General features: G+C 46.5%; 1 protein-coding gene across 1 annotated transcript in view; it reads right to left on the reverse strand.

The window, feature by feature from the left end:
* PRICKLE2 (prickle planar cell polarity protein 2) overlaps nt 1-26618 on the reverse strand; it is a 252106-nt gene extending 225488 nt beyond the window's left edge. Inside the window, exons 1-2 of the mRNA XM_081184051.1 lie at nt 25928-26618; nt 25164-25249 (exon numbers count right to left, since the gene is read on the reverse strand). Of these exons, the coding sequence (XP_081040177.1) occupies nt 25164-25249; nt 25928-25969 (128 nt within the window). The 5' untranslated portion in view covers nt 25970-26618. The remainder of the gene's footprint in view (nt 1-25163; nt 25250-25927) is intronic.
* Between the last annotated feature and the right edge of the window lie 307 nt (nt 26619-26925).

A 26925-nucleotide genomic window follows, 5' to 3' on the forward strand; every position in this document is an offset into this window, starting at 1 on the left:
CAGTTTCAGGTTAAGAACGGACCTCCGGAACAAATTAAGTACATAACCAGAGGTACCACTGTATTGCAAATGTTGGCCTGTTTGCATCAGATGGCGGGACTTTCTGTATGCAGAGCATGTGCTCCACGTTGACCTATGGGCCTCTTGCCAACCAAATGGCTGGTAAAAAAACCCCACTGTTTTCTACAGCCATTCTCAGAAACCTCCAGGGCCTCATTTCCTTGGGGGCTAATCTATAGGAGGTTGCAGTGCGTGAGGCCTGGGACAGAAACCATCACTTTCTTGGGATACCACAATTAAGGACCAAAAACGGCCAAATAGAGAGACTACAGCATTTTCTTCCTTCATCCTCCAACCAGCAGGGAATCAGAGCATTCCCGCACTCTTGAAGGAATGCCACATTTTAAACGTTCACATCACCTAAGGAACGCAGCAAACACCCTTTTCTGTTCTCCTTTTAGCAGAGCTCACAGAAGACTCATAAAGCCTGCCATTCCTGTGTACAAAGTAAACAGTTAAAATTCAGGAGGCAGAAATTAAAAGAAGACAAAGTGTGTGTGTGGGGGGGGGACATATTGTGAATGCTCCCTGTGGTTACTGCTACCATGGATATTCTTCTTCTGACATTGTTTCAGAAAGAAACCAAATCATGTGTTCTCAAGTCGCCCTTTCAAAACGAAGCACAAAGCGGGGGAAATGTAAAAGGGGAAAAATTACACCTACATTCAGGCACAACTGTTTCTCAGGGGAGGGGGAAGGTGGCACTGCTGTTCTGTTGGGTGAAGGAAATTCTTTTATTAAGCTGATTGCTTGCTAATAGTAAGGGACTGTGGTGGGTTGGTGTGTCCTGAATGGGAGCTAATGACGAGGAAAATGTCTTCCTGAATGTGCAATTTACCAGCTGAGGCCAGCGTTGCAGCTTTGGATTTGGACAGAGACCTAAAGAGGATTTAGCTGAATGAGAAGCGGGCTTGATGGCTACAGGGTCCCCGATGTTGCTTGTGAAATCTTGAAGTGGGGTCAGTAATTCTGGTGCCCCTTTTTTGGGAGTCGTCTACCTTCCAATAGGCTCTGCTTCTACATTATGAGCTGTATGCAAAGCTCCTGTTCCACTAGCACAAGGGATATGCACTAGTGGAACAAAACATTTCCCTCTTCTCCTCCACAGTTCTCTGTCACAGAGAATGCCATCTTCCAGATCACCACCTCTGCTGATCTTAACTTCTGAGAGCTGGCATAGGCAAACTTGGCCCTCCAGATGTTTTGGGACTACAACTCCCATCATCCCTGACCACTGGTCCTGTTAGCTAGGGATGATGGGAGTTGTAGTCCCAAAACATCTGGAGGGCCTAGTTTGCCTATGCCTGTTCTGAGAGAGTCTGTAGGGAAGGGGGCAGATATTTGGGGCCTAACTCATTTGTGGTTTTAAACATCATAATGATAGATGATAGATAGATAGATAGATAGATAGATAGATAGATAGATAGATAGATAGATAGATAGATGATAGATATAGATATAGATATAGATATAGATATAGATATAGATATAGAGATATAGATATAGATATAGATATAGATATATATAGATATATAGATATATCCTGGCTTTTTCCCTGATGGGAAAAACAAGATGAAAACAACAACCACTAAAAACATAGAGAAAACAATAATTAAGAAACAATTAAACATTGATAGAATTAAAATGATATACCTATATAACATCTGTTTAAAACATAACAAGAATTATCATAAAAACAGCACAGCACCAGCCCTTTAATTAAGAGCAGACAATTCCCAAAAGCCTGTTGTTGGACCTGCCAGGAAAAGCAGAGCAAGGAGGAAGCCCATCTAGCTTCCCTAGGGAGGGAGTTCCAAAGTCTGAAGGCCCTTTCGGACATCTCCACCCAGTGTGCCTGTGAGGGCGGCAGCATGAAGAGAAGGCCCTCTCCTGAAGTCCTCAAAACCCAGGCAGGTTCATGCGAGGCAATACGGTCTTTCAGATAGCTTGGACCTAAGCTGCGTAGGGTTTTATGGGTCATAGCCAGCACTTTGACTTGTGCCTGGAAACAGACTGGCAGCCAGTGGAGCTGTTCTAGCAAGGGATTCATCTGCTCCCTATAACCAGATCCCATCAGCAGTCTGGCTGCAGCTCTTTGAGCCAGCTGAAGTTTCAGAGCACTTTTGTGTCACTGTGGTCAAATCAGGCATCTCAAGGAATGGCCACAGCTGGCGCACCAGCCTGAACTGTACAAATGCACTGCTGGCCACCGCAGAGAACTGTGCATCCAACACTAATGTGAGCACCTTGAATTGGGCCTAGAAATAACTGGCAACTAGTATTTAATTCATAATATATTTTATATATTACGGACAGACAGACAGGAGTGCCTGGCGTGCTCTGGTCCATGGGGTCACGAAGAGTCGGACACGACTAAACGACTAAACAACAACAACAAAATATTTTATTGCCTTGATTTTCTGTTTCGATTTGTAGCGATTTCCGTTTTGCGCATTGTTTGGAGATGCTTGTGAATCTAAAACGATGAAGACGTTTTCCGAGTCAATTATAAAGCCCAGTCAAAACGTGTGGTCCCTCGCAGAGCAAATCTGTGTTTCGAAAACTCGGCCCCTGTAAACCCAGCACGTGCCTCTGCTAGGACCATCCCACCCAACCAAGTCCTAAAGCCGCCTTGTGCATTGCAGCGAGTGGGGTCTACGGGCGAAGTGATTTGTGCAGGAACAGAGCGCTCCCTCCTCGCCTGCTGCTTTGGGACCCTTCCAAAGGCTTGGGAAGGGTATCGGAGTTGCAATCTGGCAGCCGTAAATCAGTGGTGGGCACATGGGTATATCTGCAACATCTTGCGCCACGGCTGGCAGATTTTCCTGCACTCACTTTGTGGAACAGATCCTCTCTTTGCAAAATAAATTTTAAGAAGCAAATATATATATATATATTAAAAAAGCCTCCATAATGTGACTTGCCTGTGGCTGGGCTTGAACATTTTAATCTTGTTCTTGGAGAGTTGCTAGGCAGTCTTTCATAAGTCACAGAGGCTTGGTGTCAAGAAACGGGAAGAAAGCAGGAGTGGGGTGGGGAGAGATCTTTGCTTGAGTTAATTGCTTGCAGCTGTGACTACACAGCCCCACTTTTGCTTACCAGCTGGAGTGTGTGTGTGTGTGTGTGTGTGTGTGTTGGAGGGAGGGAGGGAGGTTAGGAAAGAACGGCCTTTTAAGCCCTTCCTAAGCTTATGCAGTAGTTGCATGTCATGGAAGTGATGTGCAGGAAAAGTCAGGCCAGGGTGGCCTGTCTCTCCTATTGGAGATGGCATATCTTGCCTTTGCTCACCAAGGGTTGGTGTAGCAATCGGAGGTGCCCCCTCTCCAGAATAAGCTGTTACTGTATTTTTCCAGCAGCATCTAATATTAGAATAATGATTAATTGCATTTACACCCCACCATTTTTCCCAAGGAGCTCAAGGGGGCGTACATGGTTCTTCCCCCCCCCCTTTAATCCTCACAACAACCCTGTGAAGTAGGTTAGGCTGAGAGGCCCAAGGTCACCCAGTGAGCTTCAGGGCTAAATTTGAACCCTGGTCTCCCAGCTCCCAGACCAGTGCTATAACAACCTAATCATGCTGGCTTTCACAGTGTTTTATACTAATTGTTACTTGCAATGGTGTGTTTGTTGCGCGCACACGCACATTCCTCTCTGAATTCCCTGTTTGCTTAAGAACTCAAATTACAGATAGGTAGCCGTGTTGGTCTGCCATAGTCAAAATAAAAAAATTCCTTCCAGTAGCACCTTAAAGACCAACTAAGTTAGTTCTTGGTATGAGCTTTCGTGTGCATGCACACTTCTTCAGATACACTCAAAGGCACTGAAAGCATAGGAAGTTACTTTGCACCAAGTCAGATCATTGATCCATCTAGCTCTGTACTAAATTTTCGTGCAGGAAGTCTCTGCCAGCTTCACTAGGAGATCATGTTGGGGGCTGAACCTGCATGCAAGGCAGGTATGACCTATCGCCCTTTCTCCCCAGCTTCTGTTCTGCCAGCCTTGCTTCTCCCTTGCTTCTCTTGCCCACCTCCTAGACTCCCGCTTAAGCTCCATGTTTCTCTTTTGTTTTCCTAACAGGAGAACATAATCCATTCGATCGTTCGGCTGCAGAGTATTCTGGCGGTATGGGAAACCCACAGCGGACAGAAAACAAGAGATGTACGCTCATGGTGTGACCTCACACACACACACAGCCACACATCACTACTGCACATTGCTGGTGTAGCCAGAAACAAATAACATCTCAGAATCGAGAAGGAAGGAGACTGGGGATCTGCAGGTTCCCCCCCCCTTTGCTGGCAAAGCTTAGCAAAGAATCCCAGGCATCCAGTGGTGGCTGGTGCTCAGTGGAACTGGAAGTGCGGAACGCAGGGAGACCCTCAATAGGTGGATGACAAACTGAGCCAGACCCTGATTGGCTGCAGGAAGGCAGGCAGGTGGGGCCTGGATGAGGACAGACTGGGATAGGTGGCGAAGTGCTCCACTCACCCTGATGGACCAGACTCCACAGCTCAGGCTGATGGAAGTCTGAGTCCAAGAACATCTGGAACATCTCCTAGATGTTCTCACCTCAAACATCTTTCCTTCTCCATTTACCTCACTCCATATCCAAGAACGTCTGGAACATCTCCTAGATGTTCTCACCTCAAACATCTTTCCTTCTCCATTTACCTCACTCCATATCCTTAATACTTTGTCTTTCTTCTCTTTTTCTGAAAAGGCCAGCCTGCAGGTGAGATCGTCTCTGTTTTCAATATTCCAAAAGGTTTTTCATAGACCCATAAAATGTCAAGCAGCAGATCTGCAGATGTCACTGACCACTGTTTCTGCGAGGCTGCAATCCCTGCTCATGCTTCTTGGCAAACAATTCTGGCCCCGTTGGATTCGCTGCGACTGTCGCCTCACGGAACATGTTTAAGATTGGGATGAACAAAAACAAGCTCTATGTGAAAAATAAAACACTGAAGTATTTATCTCTTTACACCGCTCCTTGAAGACCACCAGATAAGACAGTGGCAGCTATTCATTATTGCTCTAACGCCACCTAGGGGGCCTGCTAGGCACTGCACCAACACAAAGGGTATTTCAAACGCCTTTCTCTTTTGGGGTAAATTGGGTGTGGAAATGTGGAAAATCCATATAGAATCACAGAACTGTAGAGAACCATAAGGGCCATCTAGTCTGACCCCCTGCAATGGAATCTTTTTGCCCAACGTGGGGCTCAAACCTACAAACTTGAGATTAAGAGTCTCACGTTCCACTGGCTGAGCTATAGGTTTTCCTACGTCTTGAAAAAGTTGACTAGCAACTGCAGGGATCTCTGATTTGAAGCAGGACCATGGTGATGGAGAAGGGAGTTTAACCTTGATCAAAATTGCTGTTTCCCCTATTAGCATCAGTTACCTTCACAATTCTTCCTGTGGATCAAATAGCAGTTTTGGGAGAGTTTAAGAAGGAAAAATGGTGTGGGGGTGGGGATTAGCCTCCCTCTCACTAGCATTGCATTGCTGGCCCAACCCACAGATTCTATTAAAGTGTTTTAAAAATTGTGGAATATTGTATTCTCAGATCTCCCGATTCGTGATTAGTGGCACCCCAAGCTTTGAAAGGGGAACAGTACTGTTTCCACTTTACAGAAGGGGAATGTGGAGGGTTTAGAGGAGGGGTGGTTAACCTGTGGCACTGCACGTGCTGCGAGTCTTCAGACCCCATCAGCTCCAGCCAGCAAGGCCAATGGTCAAGGGTGAAGGGAGATGTGCTCCAAAAACATCTGGAGGACCGCATCTTAGGGTGGTGTAGAGACTCCAGACCAGAACATGCATTTCAGTCCCCACAGTAAAGTCTTCAGAAATTGCATACTCAAGTCAAGTGACCTGGGCCCTGACATAATCAAACTAATCAACACAGATTTCTGTGTGAGCCTATTGTGAGTTTCCACATATCATTCCGGCAGACCCCTGGAATTTTGTCCTGAGCAGAACAAATATACTGTAGAAGATACGCTGTTATTGTTTGGGCCTGAAAGTGCCTCTTCCCTGTAGCTCATTTATGGCCTCAGAAGCAGCCTTCACATGACACTTGGCTGAACTGAGCAGAGCTGTGTGAGAAGGGTCTCTCAAAATTCCCCCCTCCTCCTCTTTGTGGACGGAGAAATTGGGAGACCATCTCAACAAATTTCTCCAAGGGAAATGGAAAATCTCTTAACATTTTTTCAGGGGCAGGGCAAATGTGAAGGCAAAGCACCTGCTTTTCACACAGAACATCCCAGGTTGAATTTCTGGTGCCTCCAAGCAGGTGACTCGGTAGAAGGCAGCTTGCTGTGTTCCTGTTCAAAGGATCATAGAGTTGTAGAATCGTACAGTTGAAGGGATGCTGAGGGTCATCTAATCCAACCTCTTGTGATAAAGGAATCTTTTTTGCTCAATGTGGGGCTCAAACCCATGACCTTGTGTGCTCTACTGAATGAGTAGCACGGCCTCTTTCTTTTCTGTTGTTGCAAGAGGCAACTGCGTTGGCAGCCTAGATGCCATGGTGCATTCTCCACTGAGCCCCATTTCTGGTGTCATGCCAGGGCACTGTTGGAGAGGAGATAGTGGGGGCCTCCTCATGAGAAAAATGGCAGAGGATATGTTTCTTCTTATTTTGCAAAGCACCCTTCTTTTATTAGTGGGGGTGAGGATCTTCTGAGAGATTTTGGCTCAGCTCTACTAAGTTATTAATTGACAGGCTACAACTTCAGGGGGACGTGGGTGGCGCTGTGGGTTAAACCACAGAGCCTAGGACTTGCCGATCAGAAGGTCGGTGGTTCGAATCCCCGCAACGGGGTGAGCTCGGTCGCTGCTCCTGCCAACCTAGCAGTTCAAAAACACATCAAAGTGCAAGTAGATAAATAGGTACCGCTCCAGTGGGAAGGTAAACGGCATTTCCGTGTGCTGCTCCGGTTCGCCAGAAGCGGCTTAGTCATGCTGGCCACATGACTCAGAAGCTGTACGCCGGCTCCCTCAGCCAATAAAACGAGATGAGCGCTGCAACCCCAGAGTCGGTCACAATTGGACCTAATGGTCAGGGGTCCCTTTACCTTTACCTTACAACTTCAGGAGAGAACAACATCATGAGAAGGAAGTTTGCAGCTACCCAGCTTACTGCCTCTTATAACGAGTTGTTGCAGAAGAGGGATGGTGAGCAGAGGAGAGGTGTATCTAGGTCCAAGGTGAAACCATCAAGCTCCCTTTTTATTTTTGCTATTGCCAGGAAGTGCAATGTGGTCGATGTAATCTTGCAGTGTTTACAGAAATGTCTATTGTTATATTGTTATATTTGCTATTATGATGTTTTATCGTGTTATTATGAAATTGTTGAGTTTGAGATGTAGCCCTGTTTTCTTTGTCGTAAGCTGCTTTGAGCACGATTCTCTTTCTGGAAAACCAGCATACAAATAAAATTATGAACAAATGAGGGAGTGAAACTTTCGCAACATAAGCCCCGTGCATTTTTAGCAGGGTGGGGCGGGGAAGGGAAGGAGAAGGTAAATGGCTGCCCTCCAAATGTTATTGGACTACAACTCCCCACAGCGTCAGCCAGCATGGTCACTGGGAGTTGGACCATCAATGCTGGGAGTTGGACCACCAACATCTAGAGAGCACCAGGTTGACTACCCCTTAGTGAGTTAAGGCATGGGGCAAGCAGGTGGGAGAAGGGTAAGATGTAATGACTTCCATTAGCAGGGATGGAGAATGACTTCCCAGTGGAGGGCTGGACCTAGAAGTGGATGACCCCCTGTAGAGCCACCCACCTTTCAATCACCTGATGTCATACAACATCAGCTGACTGAAACTTCAAGCCATGGCTGCAGATGAAGAACCAGGAGTGTGCTTTGAAGGAAAGGTGTGTGTGGTTCACCCTATGGTGGCCTGGAGGGACTAATCAGGGCCACAGGCCAGCACTTCCAACCACTTTCCTATATTGCTATCCCTTCCTCCATTTATGCCTCCAGGAAACCATCATCAGATCTGGAGGCCGCATAGAGTTTAGTCTTGTGAAGACTATTATTATAGGCACAGATAATTGGGTCAATGGGAAGAGATTCATCTCGAGAACAAGCACATATGTATATGTACTTTCCCTGTGCAGAGTGAAAATGTCACCTTAGCTCAGAAGCTGAACAGCGAGTGACAGAGCCCGGCATTTGGAGACAGCAGCAAACCCTTGTCAGCCTCAAATGCCATTTCATGTCCTTCCGCAGCAAATTACAGACGCCTTCGGATAACCTGGCTCCCATATGCTGAGGGCAGGATGGAACAGGAAGTCACTTGATCTTCCTGTTCCTGCTACTCCTAATAGGTTTCCTTGCTGGTATTTAAAAAGGATGTTCAGAGACTGTGAATAACAATATGGCTCTATCGTCATTGGCAGTGCTCATTGTTCCTTTCTCTAGTCTGTGGATCCTCCTTGGATTAGAGTTGCTGGATTTTATGTTCTGCTAATTCAGGAAGCCCTGGGCGGTTTACCAAGATCTAAACAATGCTGAATATTCAGGAAGGATTCAAGACCCCATTGTAATAGGCAGTGAATATGAATATATAGTATTGGTATATGCACACACACACACACACACACACACACACACACAAAATATCTGGGGTGAAAATATGCATGCTACTTTCCTCATTTTGCTTTTAGCAAATTTTATTGATTCAAACTAATTAATGTATTCCCTTTTAAAGCCAATTGCCAATTGTTCTCCATCAGTGACATAGGGAATGGCAAGCATCTTTGAGACAGAATTTTAATGGAAATACAGTGGTACCTCGGGTTAAGTACTTAATTTGTTCTGGAGGTACATTCTTAACCTGAAACCGTTCTTAACCTGAGGTACCACTTTAGCTAATGGTGCCTCCCGCTGCCGCCGTCACGCCTCCACTGAATGATTTCTGTTTTCATCCTGAGGTAAAGTTCTTAATCCGAGGTACTATTTCTGGGTTAGCGGAGTCTGTAACCTGAAGCATCTGTAACCTGAAGCGTCTGTAACCCGAGGTACCACTGTATTTATGAACTCATTTCAGATGTGTTTATGTGTGACAGCCTTGCTGTCATTTTATGCCCCTAGCCTAGCGCCTTCCTTGACTCCAAACTCCGAACGCCTGGGAAATTATGCATAGTGGAAGCTCTGGGATACAAGGCAAGGAAGGTGCCATTGCTGTCTTCTCCTTGCATTAATCAATAGCAGGGGCTCTTGCCAGTTATGCATAAGAGTGTGTGAGCACCCAGAAATGCAGGTGTCTTCCCCTTTAAAACAATCACGGCACATCCTGATTTGGCTTACATAAAAGCCTGCTGAAGGACACTCGATGCCCGATGCACTGGAGGGAAAACACATTATAGGTACTTGGGAACATAGGAGGCCTTCTTACATCCAGTCAAACCTTTGGTCCATCTAACTCAGTTGTTGACACTGGCAGGCAGTGGCTGTCGAGGTTCTTGGGCAGGAGTCTTTGCCAGCCCTGCTTGACAGGGATTGAACCTGGGACGTTTTGGGTGCAAAAGACATGCTTTGCTGCTAAGCTACAACTCTTCCTCTCAAACACCTACATTTGTTTCCATCAGGGTTAGGAATCTGCACCCAGAGCCAGTGTGGTGTAGTGGTTAAGAGCGGTAGTCTCGTAATCTGGGGAACCGGGTTCGCATGCAGCTGCTGGGTGATCTTGGGCCAGTCACACTTCTTTGAAGTCTCTCAGTCCCACTCACCTCACAGAGTGTTTGTTGTGGAGGAGGAAGGGAAAGGAGAATGTTAGCCGCTTTGAGACTCCTTCGGGTAGTGATAAAGCGGGATATCAAATCCAAACTCTTCTTCTTCTTCTTCTCTTCTTGTATTCCACACATACTTACCATATTTTTTGCTCTATAAGGCTCACTTTTTCCCTCCTAAAAATTAAGGGGAAATGTGTGTACGTCTTAAGGAGCGAATGCAGGCTGCACAGCTATCCCAGAAGCCAGAACAGCAAGAGGGATTGCTGCTTTCACTGCGCAGAGATCCCTCTTGCTGTTCTGGCTTCTGGGATTCAGAATATTTTTTTTCTTATTTTCCTCCTCCAAAAACTAGGTGCGTCTTGTGGTCTGGTGTGTCTTATAGAGCGAAAAATACGGTGCATTCAGCACTCATAGTAGGAAAATGTAGCTCTCACAGAAACTCTTGAGTACCTTATCCACATCTTTGTTCTTGGAAACCCCTCTCCGTCGGCTAACTGAGCCTCTAAGGCAGACTTTCTCAACCTTGGGTCCCCAAATGTTTTTGGCCCACAACTCCCATCATCCCTGACCACTGGTCCTGTGAGCTAGGGATCATGAGAGTTGTAGGCCAAAAACATCTGGCGACCCAAGTTTGAGAACCACTGCTCTAAGGGTTTTCTGCCTCTGGATGTCAGTGTTTATTCCTAGCTTGTTCATTCCTGGTCTGAAGGCCTGGCTCTCAGGTCAGCCTACGTTCTTCTACTTCTAGTCAGCCTGGTCCTTTTTCCTAAAGAAACAATGGCTTCTTCTCTCCCACAAATTCCTTGTCCCTCTCCCACTTTTCTCTTGATGGGTTGCAGAACCATCACTGCATCTCCCCTCTTAGTGGAAAAACAGTGGTGGGCGTCAATAAGGAAGCGTCTAAACCAGAGATGCAACAGCAGACCCCACTGTCCTCCAGCAAACCCATATTCCTGACAGATCTCCTTAAAATAAATGATGGGGCATCTCTGTTGTCAAGGCCAGAGGAGGAATGGCAAATGTTCATTTACATTATAAAACAGGGAGCATGCAGTTCAGACAACTTGTCACTGTTATCAGTTTGATCATAGACAGTAGGAAACTGGCCCATTTCCTCAAGTATGAAATGTGGGGGGACGACATTTTGTTTAGTCTAGCAGGGAAGGGATAGATGACATCAGAAATGATCAGATTTGGGGCGGTCATTCCATGCCAATCAACATGTTAATACACACAGTGTAAGCTGCCGTTCCCCCAAAACGACGTTTATTTTTTTGTTAAACCACATCCCAAGATATAGAGCATGTGTAAACGGCGGAACACCCCTTTGACATCCAATACGGACAAAGAATCCTATTCCCTAATTTAAGTACCAGGTGAAGCCCAAGGCACCAAATGTTTACAGGCGGCTGTCAACGTCATATTCTCGGCTCCAGCGCCCGTTACACCAGCTGTGGATTTGCACAATTGATCTGAAAAGTAATTCAATCAGGCAGCTTTTCAAAGCCCCTTTAAACCCTTGAAATGCAATCCAGAGTAACTTGTAAGAAGTCAAATATTTTAGACAGAGTCGCCTTGTATTTGCCAAGCACAACGTGTACACTACACCTGCTCCTTTGTCTCTTTCTCTCTCCCTCACACGCACACACACACACACACACACACACACACACAGACCACTTAAATAAATAATAAAATAAAATAAACCAGTCTCTGAGCCCTTGCTGGAAAAAATGCTATACATAAAAAAGAAAGTTGCCCACCACTTTTTTTAAAAAAAAAAAAGGCTATAGAAACCAAGCAACCAAGACCGGCCTCCTGCATAACCAATCTCTGTGCCTTTAAGAATTGCCCAGTATTGGGAAACTCTAGGGAGGGGATGTAACTCAATGGAGTGCAAATCAGGCTTTGCCACCTCCTTGCAGAGTCCATTTCAAAGAGATATTGGTCACACTTTTGAAGAAGACCTCTACTGGACAGCAACAGCAGGCAAACCTCCCTTCTAACACAGAGGCAGTATTCAACATGGTTTTATTCCAGGGATCAGTTTCCTTTGGTTTTGCATTGATGGGCAAAGACATTTCTTCTCTCTCAGGCATTTATTTGTGTGTTTTTCTTTCCAGCAGTTGGAGGTATATCCCCGCCCCCTCCTTCTGCTTTGGTTATCTGTGGTGGTGAGACCCATGTTAGGGAATGCAGTAGTATTTAATGCTTGAGTATTGTATCATACTGAACTTTGCTTTGAATGATTTTGCACTGTGAATTTTAGCATTATTTGTAAGCTGCTTTTCAACCCTTGTGTAAAGTGACTAGATAATAATAATAATTCAGCAAAGCTTTCTCATTTAACAAAAAAATTGCTTAGGAAAGTGAAGCAAGGAACTATAGACTGAAGTTCCTGTGACTGATTTTTATTGTTACTTTACGAATGTACCAGGGAAAGCTGCATTTCACCGAATATCAGGTATAAGGTAAAGGTAAAGGGACCCCTGACCATTAGGTCCAGTCATGACCGACTCTGGGGTTGCGCGCTCATCTTGCTCTATAGGCTGAGGGAGCAGGCGTTTGTCCACAGACAGCTTCCGGGTCATGTGGCCAGCATGACTAAGCCACTTCTGGCGAACCAGAGCAGTGCACGGAAACGCCGTTTACCTTCCCACTGGAGTGGTCCCTATTTATCTACTTGCACATGACGTGTTTTCGAACTGCTAGGTTGGCAGGAGACCAGGTATAGTTCTGCCCTAATATTAGATACCACATCCCAACATCCAAGTTCACAACAAACTGCACTGAGCTCAGGCCGGCCCACCCATGAGGCAAGGTGAGGCGACTGCCTCAGGCAACAAAATCCACAGGGACAGCATATCATGATATAGCTCTTAACCCTCCCACACACTTTTGCATCCTCACTCACCCCTTCTTCCCTGGCAGGGAGCAGGGTGCCAATTCATGGTTTGCCTCAGGTGTCAAAATATCTTGGGCCGACCCTGACTGAGTTGCAACTATCCATTTGGATCATAGCCTCAATATGCTTCCCCCTATTTCAGCAGCAGAGGTTAAGTGCTCGAAACAGAAGTGCATTGCATTAGCCAACATCCAAGGGCCTCCTCTTAAGATTAAAAGCTGCTTTATAAATCAAATCCAGCAAAGCTGAGCAGACTGTTCCAAAGCATGTTACTCATGAGAGGAACGAAGTGCAAATGTGGGTGTGAAAAATTACAAAAATACTTGACGCATATGGGAGCAATAATTCAGGCAATTTTGGGTGTGTGTGTGTTTTCTTCCACCAGAAACAATTGCTTCATCATTCACTGTTATTCATTCCATTGCTACTTTGAACAGACACTTTTAACACCCCCTCTCTCCTTTTGCCCTTTGAAAATCTGTGCCACTAGTCAAAGCAAAGACCGAAAATAAACCCAGTTAGCTGGGAGTCGGAATATTCCTGAAATCCTGCAAAGAAGAATTAGCACTTAAATGCTTCAGTTATTAATTGAATGTATAAGAAAGGGAGCATCTAAGACCCAAGCTCCTTTGTAGGGCCTGGACCACGCATAAATCTTGGTGAGAGCAATGCAGCGAGCGGCCTCCTGGAGCCACGGTGGCAGAAAGAGCAATAACCACCACAAACAATGCTCTCACGCAGATACGAGCCATGCCACTGCCAGACAAGTCGCAGAATAGTGTGCCAGAAATGGCCACACCGGTAGATCACAATGGGCAGAATAATAACTGAACGGTCTGTTCGTGCAGCGCTCGGGAAGACTGAATAAGTCGGCTAATTAAAATGAGGATTTCTGCATGAATTCAAAATGGTGTCTTTGCATTCCTGGATGTTGAGGTTTGAAAGTGCTAAGAAGAGCCTTGCTGGATCAGACCAATCTAATCCCAGCACCCTTTCCCCCCACACAATGGCCAACCAAATGCCTATGGCAGGGCTGGGGAACTTTGGACCCACCAGATGTTGCTACACTACAACCTCCACCATTTCTGTCTTCTAAATCCGGCCCACAGATGGTCTGGGAATCAGCGTGTTTTTACATGAATAGAATGTGTGCTTTTATTTAAAATGCATCTCTGGGTTATCTGTGGGGCATAGGAACTGGTTCATTTTTTCCCCTTCAAAATATAGTCCGGCCCCCCACAAGGTCTGAGGGGCAGTGGACCGCCCCACTGAAAAGTTTGCTGACCCCTGGTCAAAAGAAAGTTAGCTTTCTTAAGTGCTACACAGCAATATCCAATTTTTTATTTAGGTAACTTAAATCCATTGATATTCTGATTGTAACATTTGACATTTTATGTTTTCATATTCTGCTGGAAGCCACCTGGAGTGGCAGGGGAAACCCAGCCAGATGGGCAGGGTATAAATATAATCAGTGCTTTTTTTCCTAAAAAAATGTTTAGGGGTACTCTCATTTTTCTACTCATATTGAAATACTGCCCCTCAATGAGGCGAAACTTAGATTCACAAAATGTTTAGGAGTATGCGTACTTATGCGTCCCCCAAGAAAAAAACACTGAATATAACAACAACAACAACAACAATTTAATAACTATGGCTGCAATCCTAGCCATGTCTATTCAAAAGCAAGTCTCATTTAATTCAGTGGAGGTTACTTCTATGTAAATAGAGTTCAGATTGCAGCCTAAATTGGATGCCACGCACTGTAACCTACTAAGCGTGTTGGATTGGACTTGAGAAGACAAGGGGAAAGTTGCATGACACAATAGGAGGCACCTGGGATGGTGAATTCTTGACAGTCCAAGATGATGGAATGGCAGTGAGAGGCAGATCCCAGCGCTCCCTCCGCCAAGTGTGCAAGGACCCAGGAAACTGGAGCTCTAATGTGATTGTTACACGTGCCAGTCAAGAGTCTTCCGCACTCTCACCCTGATATTTTAAGCTACTGCAAAAAAGGAAACATAACTATGGCAACAACATTTCTAGCCGGGAGAGTTTTAGCGGCAGCACCCTCCTCCCACACAAGAATGCAATAAAGATCCATGAGGTGCCTGCACACACATTGATCAGAAAATACCAGGCCCCAACCAGAATATTTTACGGCCCGCAACAAAAGGCAGTGGCGCATTTAACTTCAAATCATGTCCACCTGAATAGGCCATTTATTATCATCCTCAAAAGGCCTCAGGATGGCAAATGCAGCTTGCCTCATTCATCTCTAGCTAGTAACCATTTGTTGCCCTTAAAGGTTTAGATATTCATCCTAATTGCATTAGGGACAGGCTGTAAATTCCCTGTCCTATTCTCTCAGCAGACCACCGCTTTTTTCCCTGGGCCTTTTTTTTGTGGAGAGAGGAGAGCATTATGCAAAAGGCACTCCTAATAGCCATTCAGCCACCCAGCTCCAATGACAGCTTTATTCAAGGCCCAAAGCTTGTTAACAAGCTGAATGGAAGGCAGATTAAGGCAAAGCAGATCTGATTAGGAAACAGCAACCTGACTCCCTAGGAGTTAGCAGGATTTCACTTGCACACACAATGCCACCTTCTCCAAGTGCCACCACAGCTACTTCTCCTCATCTGTTTAAAAAGGGGGGGGGGGATACAAGGACATCCCTGGGACTTTCCACAACATACGCAGATGAATATTTCAACACCGTTCGGATCTCAGCTGGTTTGCAGATGATCTTCTGTGTGGAAAATTCTCAGGTATTTAAAATAAGAACGCGCTTTGGTTAGCTATGAAATCTAAGCATCGCAAGTCAACTGCTATGGCGCGGACAGGTATTCAGATATTCTGACATATACAAATACACACACACTAAAGGAACATCTCCAGAGATTCAAAACAAGCTCAGAGAAATTAGGGGCAATTCCAAGTGATCTTTCTTTTCTTTTCAAATTATGAATTCAGGATGCCCAACAGCAACAAATCTAACAGGAGCTTCAGCAACACCCACAATGACCACTAGCTAATCCAAACAAGAAGGAACTGAAACAGAATGTTGCAGCGAGAAGCATTACAAGTTTACGATTCCAGCTGCTGTGCTCAATCCTCTCTCCAAGCCCATTTTTGTTGCCCCAGCGTTCCATGGCTACTGAGCATGCTCAGTCCTCATTATATGCGTTCTGAGGCTCCCCCCTCCATTTAAGTCCCACTCCCCATATTTATGTGTGTGTGTGTGTGTGTGTGTATTTCTGCAAACTTTGCAGTTCCGCCAGCCTGCTTCTGTTCTTCGCTCTTGGGCCAGCTTGGTGCCATTCCAGCTACATAAGCAATGCCACACATAGCCTGAACATCAGAAAAAGGGGGCATAACGTTAGCCTGGAGGTTTGTAAAAACATTGTGAGTGTCGCAGTTCAGAGCTATTGGAAGGGCCTATTGCTCAGAAGTGGAGCATCTGCACTGAGGTACAGACATACCTTGGTTGCCTTGGTACTCGGACGTTTTGGCTCCCGAACGTCACAAACCCGGGAGTGAATGTTCCGGTTTGCGAACATTTTTTGGAAGCCAAACATCCGATGGGGCTTCCACGGCTTCTGGTTGAGTGCAAGAAGCTCCTGCAGCCAGGGATGTGGCTTTCAAACTGTTCCAGGAGTTGAACAGATTTCTGGAACAGATTAAGTTCAACAACCAAGGTACCACTGTGGTAGGAACTCAATAACTGGCATCTCCCCTAAAACTGTCTCAGAAAGAACTCAGCCCGAGACCCCCAGAGAGCTTCTACGAGTCAAAACAAGACAGTTTTGCGAAATGGGCCATTTTCCCTGATGGAAATATCTGAACCCCCATATTCCAAAGGGGGTGAAGAGGTGTACCTAGGGGTCAGTGAAGTCACCCAAGGGGACGCCAAAATCACGCCTCTCCACTCGTTTGGTTCCTCTGACAGTCTGGGGCACCAATACATCTCCTTGCCAAGGGAGCCAGCGTGGTGTAGTGGTTAAGAGCAGCGGACTCGTAATCTGGGGAACCGGGTTCACTTCCCCGCTCCTCCACATGCAGCTGCTGGGTGACCTTGGGCTAGTCACACTTCTCTGAAGTCTCTCAGCCTCACTCACCTCACAGAGTGTTTGTTGTGGGGGAGGAAGGAAAAGGAGAATGTTAGACGCTTTGAGACTCCTTCAGGTAGTGATAAAGCGGGATATCAAATCCAAACTCTTCAAGGGTACATGGGAGCCTGAGTATGTCTCTGAGTGGGACTGCTAAAGAAATGGTTTGGTCTGGACTTACATACCCAAGATAAGGTTACCAGATTTTTTTCAATGAATCTGGGGACACTTTTCAACTTCAATGGATTTTGTATGGGGACGGATTTGTAAATCTGGGGACTGTCCCCAGGAAACGGGGACATCTGGTAACCTTAATAAGAAGTCATTTCCCACTGTGCTCCAAAGTCAGCAGTAAGTGCCCATTTAAGAATACCATTTATGCTCAGCAAAATATCACTGAAGGGTACCCTCCACCCCACAAAGCTTAAGGCCAAGTGTTTTATGGAAGCTTTCCCAATATACATACAGTTGTACCTTGGTTTTCGAACAGCTTAGTTTTTGAACATTTTGGGTCCCGAACGCCGCAAACCCGGTGACTGTTCCAGTTTGCGAACTATTTTTGCAAACTGAACGTCCGACAGGGCTTTCCCAATATATATACAGTGGTCCCTCAGGTTACATACGCTTCAGGTTACATACGCTTCAGGTTACAGACTCCGCTAACCCAGAAATATTCCCTGGGGTTAAGAACTTTGCTTCAGGATGAGAACAGAAATCATGCTCTGGTGGTGCGGCGGCAGCGGGAGGCCCCATTAGCTAAAGTGGTGCTTCAGGTTAAGAACAGTTTCAGGTTAAGAACGGACCTCTGGAACGAATTAAGTACTTAACCCGAGGTACCACTGTACTTCCAAGGTACGACTGTATTTTGTATTTAATCCCATTTAAGATTGTATTATGTTTCATTCTTCGGCTCTGCTGTATAATTAGAGGGCCTTACATCTTTCTGGTCCCCTCTTTCTGTCAACATCAGTATTATGACAGGAGATGGGTGGCTCCAGCTCCTCTCCCATCTTCCCTCCTCTCTACTCTATCAAAAGCCAGCTTTTGGAAGGTCGGCAGGCCAGTGGGATCTCCTAGCAAACAGCAGGGAGGGAGTAGAGGTGGTTGCCGGCACAGACACAGAGGAGGAAGGGGCAATGATGGCAGGGGCGGGGGAAAAGGAGGAGCCATCATTGATGAGGGGGTGCTGATAGGCCCCCAGGGCAACTTCCTGTTGCTGCCAATTGGCTGGACTATAACATGGTCTCTTCTCTCTCCCCCCCCCCCCTTGTATGGCTAATTGCTCTAATTGAAACTGTACTTTCAGGAGAATGTTTCTGAAAGCAATTTAAGGAAAGGACAGATTGTAAAACAGGCCACATCCTGTAAATTAAAATAACGAACTAGAAGTACGGTGCAAATTAGCTCTTAAAGGGAGAGGAATGAAATCACATAAAATGAAATGTGTGTCTCCGAAGAGAACATTTGGAATTCCATTTTTCTTTTTTTCCTTTTAAGTGATGCATCCTACAGAGAAGGAAGAGAGAAAGATAGATCCAGGAATATTTTTCAATCGTCAGTCAAGACATTCTCCTCCTTTCACGAAGGACTTTTAAACATCCCCTTTGATCTTCTAGCCACAGCAATTTTTGCCCGGGTTAATAAAACGGCAGCACAGATCATGGCGAAAAAGAAATCATGGCTAATTAGGAAGCATAAGGTTCCACATAATGATAATAAATGCACAACGCTTGCATCAGCAATTGGGACGATTTGCTTTCTGAATGTATCACAGGCTTAGAACTCTAGCCTCCCCGAGGTATCTTGTAAATTCCCATCTTTGAAGCCCCAAGTCCAATTTACATTTAACAGCAAAAACTGTACAGTTAAAAGATTACGAGAAAGAAGCTTAAGAACCCCAGTGGTTAATTGATCTAGCCTTGTTTCCTTAAGCTGTACATTCCCTTGAAACCTATTGTTTTCTTTTAGCTTTATCAAGCATTTTAATGTGGCTGAAACAGGCTTGTAGCTTTTTCCTCTGTGTACAAAACCACAAAAGCCAAATTATTCGGGGCTGTTCTGAACACCAGAACAGGCTGTGAAGAACTCCCCTCCCAAAAAACTCTTTTCAGGCAAGGTAAGTGAGCAAGATGGCAAATTATAGATTAGATGCACAGAAAGTATAAAGCCATCCACACTGGAATAACTAGTCACCAATGGGGGCGCATAATCCCAACATCAGATTTCCTTCGGCACATATATTTCTAAGGGTAAACGAGAGTGTAATTGCTCAATAAATAAATAAGTAAAGAACTTGATTCTGACTAAGGCTGCCTTCTTTGGCCCAAAGGCAGCATTCAACCTTGGCCAACCCGCTAAAGTCCACATGCTGGGAGTGGCCACCCACCCACAGTCTGCCTCCCCTCCTTAGTTGATTAGAAAAATTTGCTGGGGGGATTCAATCAGGCCTCCAGGCCATGAGTAAGTCATCCTAAGAACATACAAGGAGCCCTGCTGGTTCAGGCAAATGGCTCATCTAGTCCAGCATTCTGTTCTCACAGTGGCTAGTCAGGTGCCCATGACAGAAGTAAATAAACAGGGAATCCGCAAAGAGTGTCCCTATCTCCTCTAGCGAGCCAGCATGACCACAAAAGCAGGTCCCCATCCTCTTTACTGGGGAGAAGGGGGTGTCCCCTGCAGAGATGCTGGGCTTTGGGGTGTCCCAAAGGCCTCTGAAGCGCAGTGTAATATAGGAGATGATGTTCTGCCTCTTCCTCCTTAGGAGAGGGTCATGCAATGGCATATTTTGGCTGGTTTCCGAGGTGGGGGTGGGGGGAAGCAAGGGGGTGAAGGAATCGTATCTCAAGGGTTCACAGTGAAACTAGTTGGCTGTTGATCCAGGGACTTCAGACAATGCATAATTAACATACAAAATTCGCAGAATTGTAGAGTTGCATTGCAAGAATTTTAGCTAAAGCATCCATGACAGATGACCATCCGACCTCTGCTTAAAACCCTCCAATTTAATACTGCGGGTTTAGGTGGCTTTCAAAAATGAACCAGAACATGTTCACACAGGTTAGGCACATATGTCATCTTGGATGGAAGAGATGAAGCTCAGTTGGGTGATGGCGCTTGGTATAACAAGGTCTTGGGTTGGTTCATTAATATAGTTAAAGAAAGGGCGTCTTGGAGGGTCTTCTCCTCATTTAGCCCCCCACAAGGTTAGGCTGAGAGAGACAGTGGCTGGCCCCCAAGGTCACCTGGTGAGTGGGTGGTTTGAACCTTGATCTCCTGGGGTTCGTGGTTGAGTGGGGATTTGAACCCTGGTCTGCCAGGTGCTGGTCCAACACTTTGAACCACTGCACCACACCAGCTTGTCTTCACCTGCAGAGGCAAAGACAGCCCAACAGAACTGCAGCACTGCTACGAAACGGGATGCAAATAGATCTTCTCACATCCGTGCAGCTCTGATACCTCCACACTGCATATTGGAAAAGGTCTCCTCTCTGGGTCTCTTTTTGTCCCTTTGGTCAGCTCCGTGGATGAGAACAAGTGCAACAGCTAGAAGGGGCCCTGTGAGGTCTCTTAAGCCCTCCCATGTGCACAGCCTCAGCCCTGGACCATAGGAGAATTAGGTATCAGCCTGAGGTCACCCTACTGCCCATCCCCTCTCCAAATATTAGCCCTTGTGTTAACAAAACACAAATAAACATGGAAAAGTGCATAGAGCATGTCTCCTTTTGATTCATAGAGTCTTTTTCACTGTTCGTTTACATCTGGTAAGAGAGGAGAGAGAGAGACGGTGGATCATGTTCTTTCGTGCTATTGCATAGTGTTCGAGCAAGGTTTCTGTGTCAGCATCAGGTGGGTAGTTCCTTTATTTGTGTGTGTGTGTGTGTGTGTGTGTGTGTGTGTGTGTAAATTTTTTGGCATTGCAAGAGATTAGAGGGTTGCAGAGCTTCGTTGGTTGCATTTGGTTGGCTGTGGTTTGTTTGTAAGTGTGTGGGAGGCAGGACAACACCTTCACCCTAGTGTGGCTCCTCTTTATCACATATTAGCCCTATACACCATGAGGGGAACTTCTGAAAAGGACTATAGACTTCTTGGGTGCAGCCTGGTGGCCTGCATATGATGTTGGACTATAATTAATGCCCAGCAGCTCCATCCATCATGGCCAGGGGTCGGGGTGATAGGTGCTGTAGTCCAACCATGGTCTCTAGGACCATGAGAGCAATTAAGAGTTGGCATGAATAAATCTAAGGATATATATAATATATATATATATATATATATATATATATATATATATATATGGCATGAACTTGGCTACCCATGGGCAGCTGTGCCATCAAATATGAGTGCGGGAATTGGAAGAAAAGCTTGGAACCATGCACTGTTTATTTTTATTTTTAAATAACATGAGTTTTAAAAAACCTGTCCTCAAGATCGTCTACCAAATAAAAAGAGAAACAGGAAAATCATCTTTATCTACTTGCACTTGACGTGCTTTTGAAGATATATATATAATTGGGTTTTATGCTGATCCTTTCTACGAACCACTCTGAGACCTCCGGGTATAGGGTGGTATATAAATGCAATAAATAATAACAATGATAATAATAAGTAAATATAAGGAGGTTGCCAGGAATCCCTCCTGCATAAGGGCATCCTGTCAGGATGGAGCCACCACAGAAAAGGCTGTGTCTTTTGGCTAACCCCCCCCCCCAAGAAGGTCCATGGTAGCTTCTCTCCCTAAGATTTCTCAACAGCACTGCCAGGATAGTCAAGGCTGCAATGGCTCCTTCATCTAAGCAGGGCTTGCAGCCAGCAGTAGAAAATGTCCTGTTACAGCAAACTGCAAATGCACCCACTCAACCCAGGGTGAATCATGTAATGAGACAGGCTGTACCATGGGGTTGCAGGAGTTTCTCGCCCTACGGTAAGGCGGTTGCAAGGCGTTCTTGCACAGAAACATGCAGATCTTGCAAAAAGATGCGAGGGCTGAGCTGCAAGCAGCTGTCAGAGGTGAGTCAGAGTTAAAGGACCGAAGCAGAGCCAGGAAGAAGTTATTCACGCAAGAAGCCCTCCCGTCCAAAAGGGCCCAGTGGGGTGGGGAGTTGAAAATACTTCACTGATAAGATGTCCCAAGCTCTGGTTCTGATGGCTCACCACACAAAGGTGCCACACAAAACCAGTGGCTCATCATGTTAAATGTTTATGTACAGTGCTGATTTTCAAAACGGGTTTTATAAATGTAGAGTGCATGACCACCTCTCAAAGAATACAGTAGCAATAAATCAGCTTGCGGATAATTGCACGATGCCTTACGGTTTTCACTAATATACTTTCTTATGCAACGTCATACAATAAAACTAAATTAAAACCAGCCAATGGCTCCTGGCTCTATAGCTCAAGTCAGTAGAGCATGAGACTCTAAAGCTAAAAGTTGTGGGTTCAAGCCCCGCATTGGGCAAAAGATTCCGGCATTACAGGGGGTTGGACCAGATGGCAATTGTGGTCCCTTCCACTTCTACAATTATATGAGTCCCTAAAATTTTTTGTACCCCAAGCAATTGTCCTGTTAGGCCTCTTCCCCCCCCCCCCCACACACACACTATGCATCTGGGTAGGATTTATTTATTTATGTATTTATTTATTTATTTATTTATTGTCCACCCCAACAAAATATTAAAATACAATAGTGCGTCAAACATTAAATAATAATAATAATAATAATAATAATAATAATAATAATAATAATAATAATAATAATAATTTATTTATACCCCGCCCATCTGGCTGAGTTTCCCCAGCCACTCTGGGCGGCTCCCAATCAGTGTTAAAAACAGTACAGCGTTACATATTAAAAACTTCCCTGAACAGGGCTGCCTTAAGATGTCTTCTGAATGTCAGGTAATTATTTATCTCTTTGACATCTGATGGGAGGGTTCCACAGGGCGGGCGCCACTACCGAGAAGGCCCTCTGTCTGGTTCCCTGTAGCCTCACTTCTCGCAATGAGGGAACCGCCAGAAGCCTCCCTAAAACAGGGCTGCCTTCAGATGTCTTCTAAAAGTCTGGTAGTTGTTTATTTCCTTGACATCTGGTGGGAGGGCATTCCACAGGGCGGGTGCCACTACCAAGAAGGCCCTCTACCTGGTTCCCTGTAACAAAAGCTGTTGTTGCCATCCTACAGTTCTGGGTCACAGTTAAGGGAAAGGCAGGCATGGTCAGAATCCTTAAGGTATATGACAGGGGTAGCCAACATGGTTCTCTCCAGGTGCTGGACTTCAGCTCTCACCAGTCCTGACTATTAATGTCTCTAGTCCAAACACATCTCGGGCAGGCAGGGTTACCAGCTTGGGGAAGGCTGGTGTATTCTTATTGACCTTCATGAATTTATATGGTGCTTGATTGCCAAAGCTTACAAGTATCAAAACCAATTGCAAAACAATGTAAAAGCATGTAAATAAAAATGCCCAATCAAACCATTTCATTGAAACATTAAAATAAGCATCCACGTTATTTAAAAATACAGTAAAGCAAGCACATTCGAACAGCGCAACAGTGAAGCACTCTCAGCGCATCCAGAAAGTCTGTAGCAGAGTCCAGAACTGCACTGGTGCTTCGAGAGGACCACTGCTTTTCCCAGCAGACGAAGAGAAAAGAAAGCTCACCTGACAACTGTAGCCACAGCAGTTTTAGGAATTCACTTTCCTCTCAAGTGGCCACAGAGGGGTTCACACGTTGTATTCAGCAGGTGACCAGCCTCTGTACACAATAACTGAGCTGTATAAATCAACAAGTGTACCCTCCTCCCAGAAGCAGATTTAGGGGAGTGTGAATTGATGCTTTTGAATTATGGTGCTGGAGGAGACTCTTGAGAGTCTCATGGACTGAAAGAAGATCAAACTGAGGGAAATCAGCCCTGAATGCTCACTGGAAGGACAGATTGTGAAGCTGAGGCTCCAATACTTTGGCCACCTCATGAGAAGAGAAGACTCCCTGGAAAAGACCCTGATGTTGGGAAAGATAGAGGGCACAAGGAGAAGGGGACAACAGAGGACGAGATGCTTGGACAGTGTTCTCGAAGCTACTAACATGAGTTTGACCAAACTGCGGGAGGCAGTGGAAGACAGGAGTGCCTGGCGTGCTCTGGTCCATGGGGTCACGAAGAGTCGGACACAACTAAACGACAACAACAACCAGTTCAGTCACACTGGGCACAGAGCCTTGCGGGTGTCACAAGGGGCACCACAACTATGATGCAGAATGGAAGGGAGAGAGGCAGGGGGGTGAATTTTAGCGTAGCACGTGGCACCGCTGTAATTTGAGACCCCAAAGGTCTGCCACTGCTTCTCCACACTTCTATATGCATAGAGACAGCTTCCATCTGTGTGAATTCTTTCTGTAACAGTTCCATTGCTCTCTTCAGCACTCATTTTATTTTTACTGGCTGATTTTGCTTGTTTATCCCTCCTCTCCTCCAAGGAGCTCATGGTAGCATCCATGGCTCTCCCCACTCTCCATATTGTCCTCACAACAACCCTGTGAGGTCGGTTAGGCTGAGAGATGGGGACTGGTCTCCAAGGTCAGTGAGTTTCATGGCTGAGTGGAGATTTGAACCCTAGTCTCCCAAGTCCTAGTTCAGCACCCTAACCACTACACCACACTATCGCTAGGAAGACAATACATCACTAATGCAAGGAAGTTTTTTTTTGTTAATGGTTAAGTCAGGTAACCATCTTCAGACTGCGACAAAATATAGACCTCAAGGCGTCAACAGCCTACCAATTATTCGGTAACAAATGCAATTCTCAACCTCTGCTTTGTAGAGCATCTAGCTTGAAGACGACTTCCGGAAAATTCAAAAGACTGCACAATCTTTAGTGACATTTTGGTCAGTATTGCCCGACTGTGGATTTCGGAGTTGTTGCTTTTCTTAAAATCAGATGCATCTGTCAGTACCTCAAAACCTACAAACGAAGGGCAGGTCCTGCTCACAAATGAAGCACGCAGAGAAATGTCACTCAATGTTGTTCGTCAAAACTGAAGCAGCAGGAGTAATAATTATGGAACTTTGTGGTGAGACCTGGGGCAGATAATGCCACAGAGAACGATTGCAGGAAAGGATGATCACAAGAAGGAAAGAAGTCTTGAACAAACCCAACAGAACAGCACACCGATATGACAGGGAGGAATCAACAACACCAACCACCAAGTTTTATTATACGTCCAGAGATCACATTTTAAGCACACAAACACACACAGGGTGTTAAGCTTTCCAGCAGCTTGCACTCTGCCTCTCATTGTTTTCACAACTCCTTGGGGACTCTGTGTGTGTGTGAAACGTTTGTCTCCTTACCTCCATTTATGAAGTGCGAAGCCCGGACACTGGTCACCGCAGTTGTTGCAAGGCCGCTCTCGTTCCAGCTCACCCAAGGCGGTCAACTTCATTGAAGAAAAAGAAGGAACCCCATGAATACAAACAACATGCTCTCAGTCTCCCTCTCCCACCTCCCTGGCAAGAATGAGGGGGGGGGGGACAGACCCAACCTTGTTAAAGACGCACCAGCTGATTGCTTGCCCATTGATAAAATGAGGAGAAATGAGGAGTAGATCTGTTTGCAAACATTTTTTTTTTTATTATCTAAAGACAAATTTAATAAATCGCTCCATCGGGAAACGGCATCTCCCTCCACGGAAGAGTAGCGCTGGGTGGTGGAAGGAGATGATTAGCATCTGAAAAGGTCCAGCTGGTGGGAAACTGACCCGGTTCTCCCCGCGCCTTGGACAAAGGGAGCAGCAAGTCAAGGCGCTGTGACCTAGCCATGGCTGGGGCTTTGCCTTTGGAAGCGGGTGGGCGCCACAGTGGGGCGGGGGTCCCGGACCAACCTGTTCAAAGGGTGGAGGGGCTGGAGAGGAGGTGCCCAGTGAAGCGCGATGCCCTGGCCAGGGCGCACGGGGGGGGGGGTCTCTCTCTCGCTTGCCAGGGTGGGCTCGCTCTCCGGGACACGTTTCTTTCCCCCCGCCCAGACCACGACATCACCTTAGACCCGCGGCAGATTCCCCCCCTCTCCCCCCCCCATACACCGGGTCTCCCAGACCACGCGATCGTCGCGGACTCACCGATCGGCTGGAGAGGCGCTTCCGCGCGCTCCGGCTGAACATGGCAGCGGCGAGAAGGGGGCTGTCCGGCCGGCCCGGGCGCGCTTCGGCTTGGCTAGGGTGGCCGCGCGCGCTGCGCACAGGGCGAGCCGAGGCTGCTGCGCCTTCCGAGCGAGGGGCCGCGGCGCAGCTGCTGGTGCTCCGCTTTTGCTTCCTCGCCCCCCCCCCCGGCAGGCTGTCCCCTCCCCTCGCAGCCCTGCCTGCCTCCCACTCGGCCCCCGGCTGCTTCCCCTCACGTGTCTCGGGCGCCCTTCGGGGCCGGGCGTGCCGTCACCGCCGCCTGCTCCTCAATGCGCTCTAGCGCCTTGATGCTTCCCTACGCGTCCTGCCGCCTTCCTGCTCCTCCTCCTCCTCTGGCATCTCCTTAGGGGGCCACCACCACCTCGCCTGCGTTGCGCTTTAGCGCGTTCCTGCGCTCTGGCTAGTTGGCACCTGGCGCCTCCAGTGTCCCCCCTCCTCCCCCTTCTGCCTTCGCTTTCTCCAGGCGCCACTTTCACTCACTTGCGGGTTGCGCGCACGCGGCCCACGTGGGATTGGGGGGTGGGGGTCGCCCACCTGCCCTGCAACTCTCGCTCCCACCTTGACTCCGCTCCCGCCGCCGCCGCTGGCTAGGGAAGCCGGGTTTGCGCACGGCGTTGGTAGTCCGCACGCACCATCCGTCTCTGTCCGGTATAGCTCCTGCACCGTCTTAGGAAATAATGTATTTTTATGTGTCCAAAGCCAGCTTCGATCCGATTTGAGGGTGGGGGCGTGAGAGAGGCGAGAGAAGGAGATAGATGTGCTGTACGCAGGTAATGCTTCAATAGACAGTAAGGCCCGTTCAGTCTGTAGGAATGCATTGATTTATTCACAAATAAGAGTCAACTGCCAATTCATCGAATAACAGTAATGGCCGCATGCAATAAAGTCACGAAAACACCATAAAATTATGGCGTCATAAAATGCAGGTCGTGCATCTG

This window comes from Podarcis bocagei (assembly GCF_964188305.1).
Source record: "Podarcis bocagei genome assembly, chromosome: 2".
NCBI classification, from domain to species: domain Eukaryota; kingdom Metazoa; phylum Chordata; class Lepidosauria; order Squamata; family Lacertidae; genus Podarcis; species Podarcis bocagei.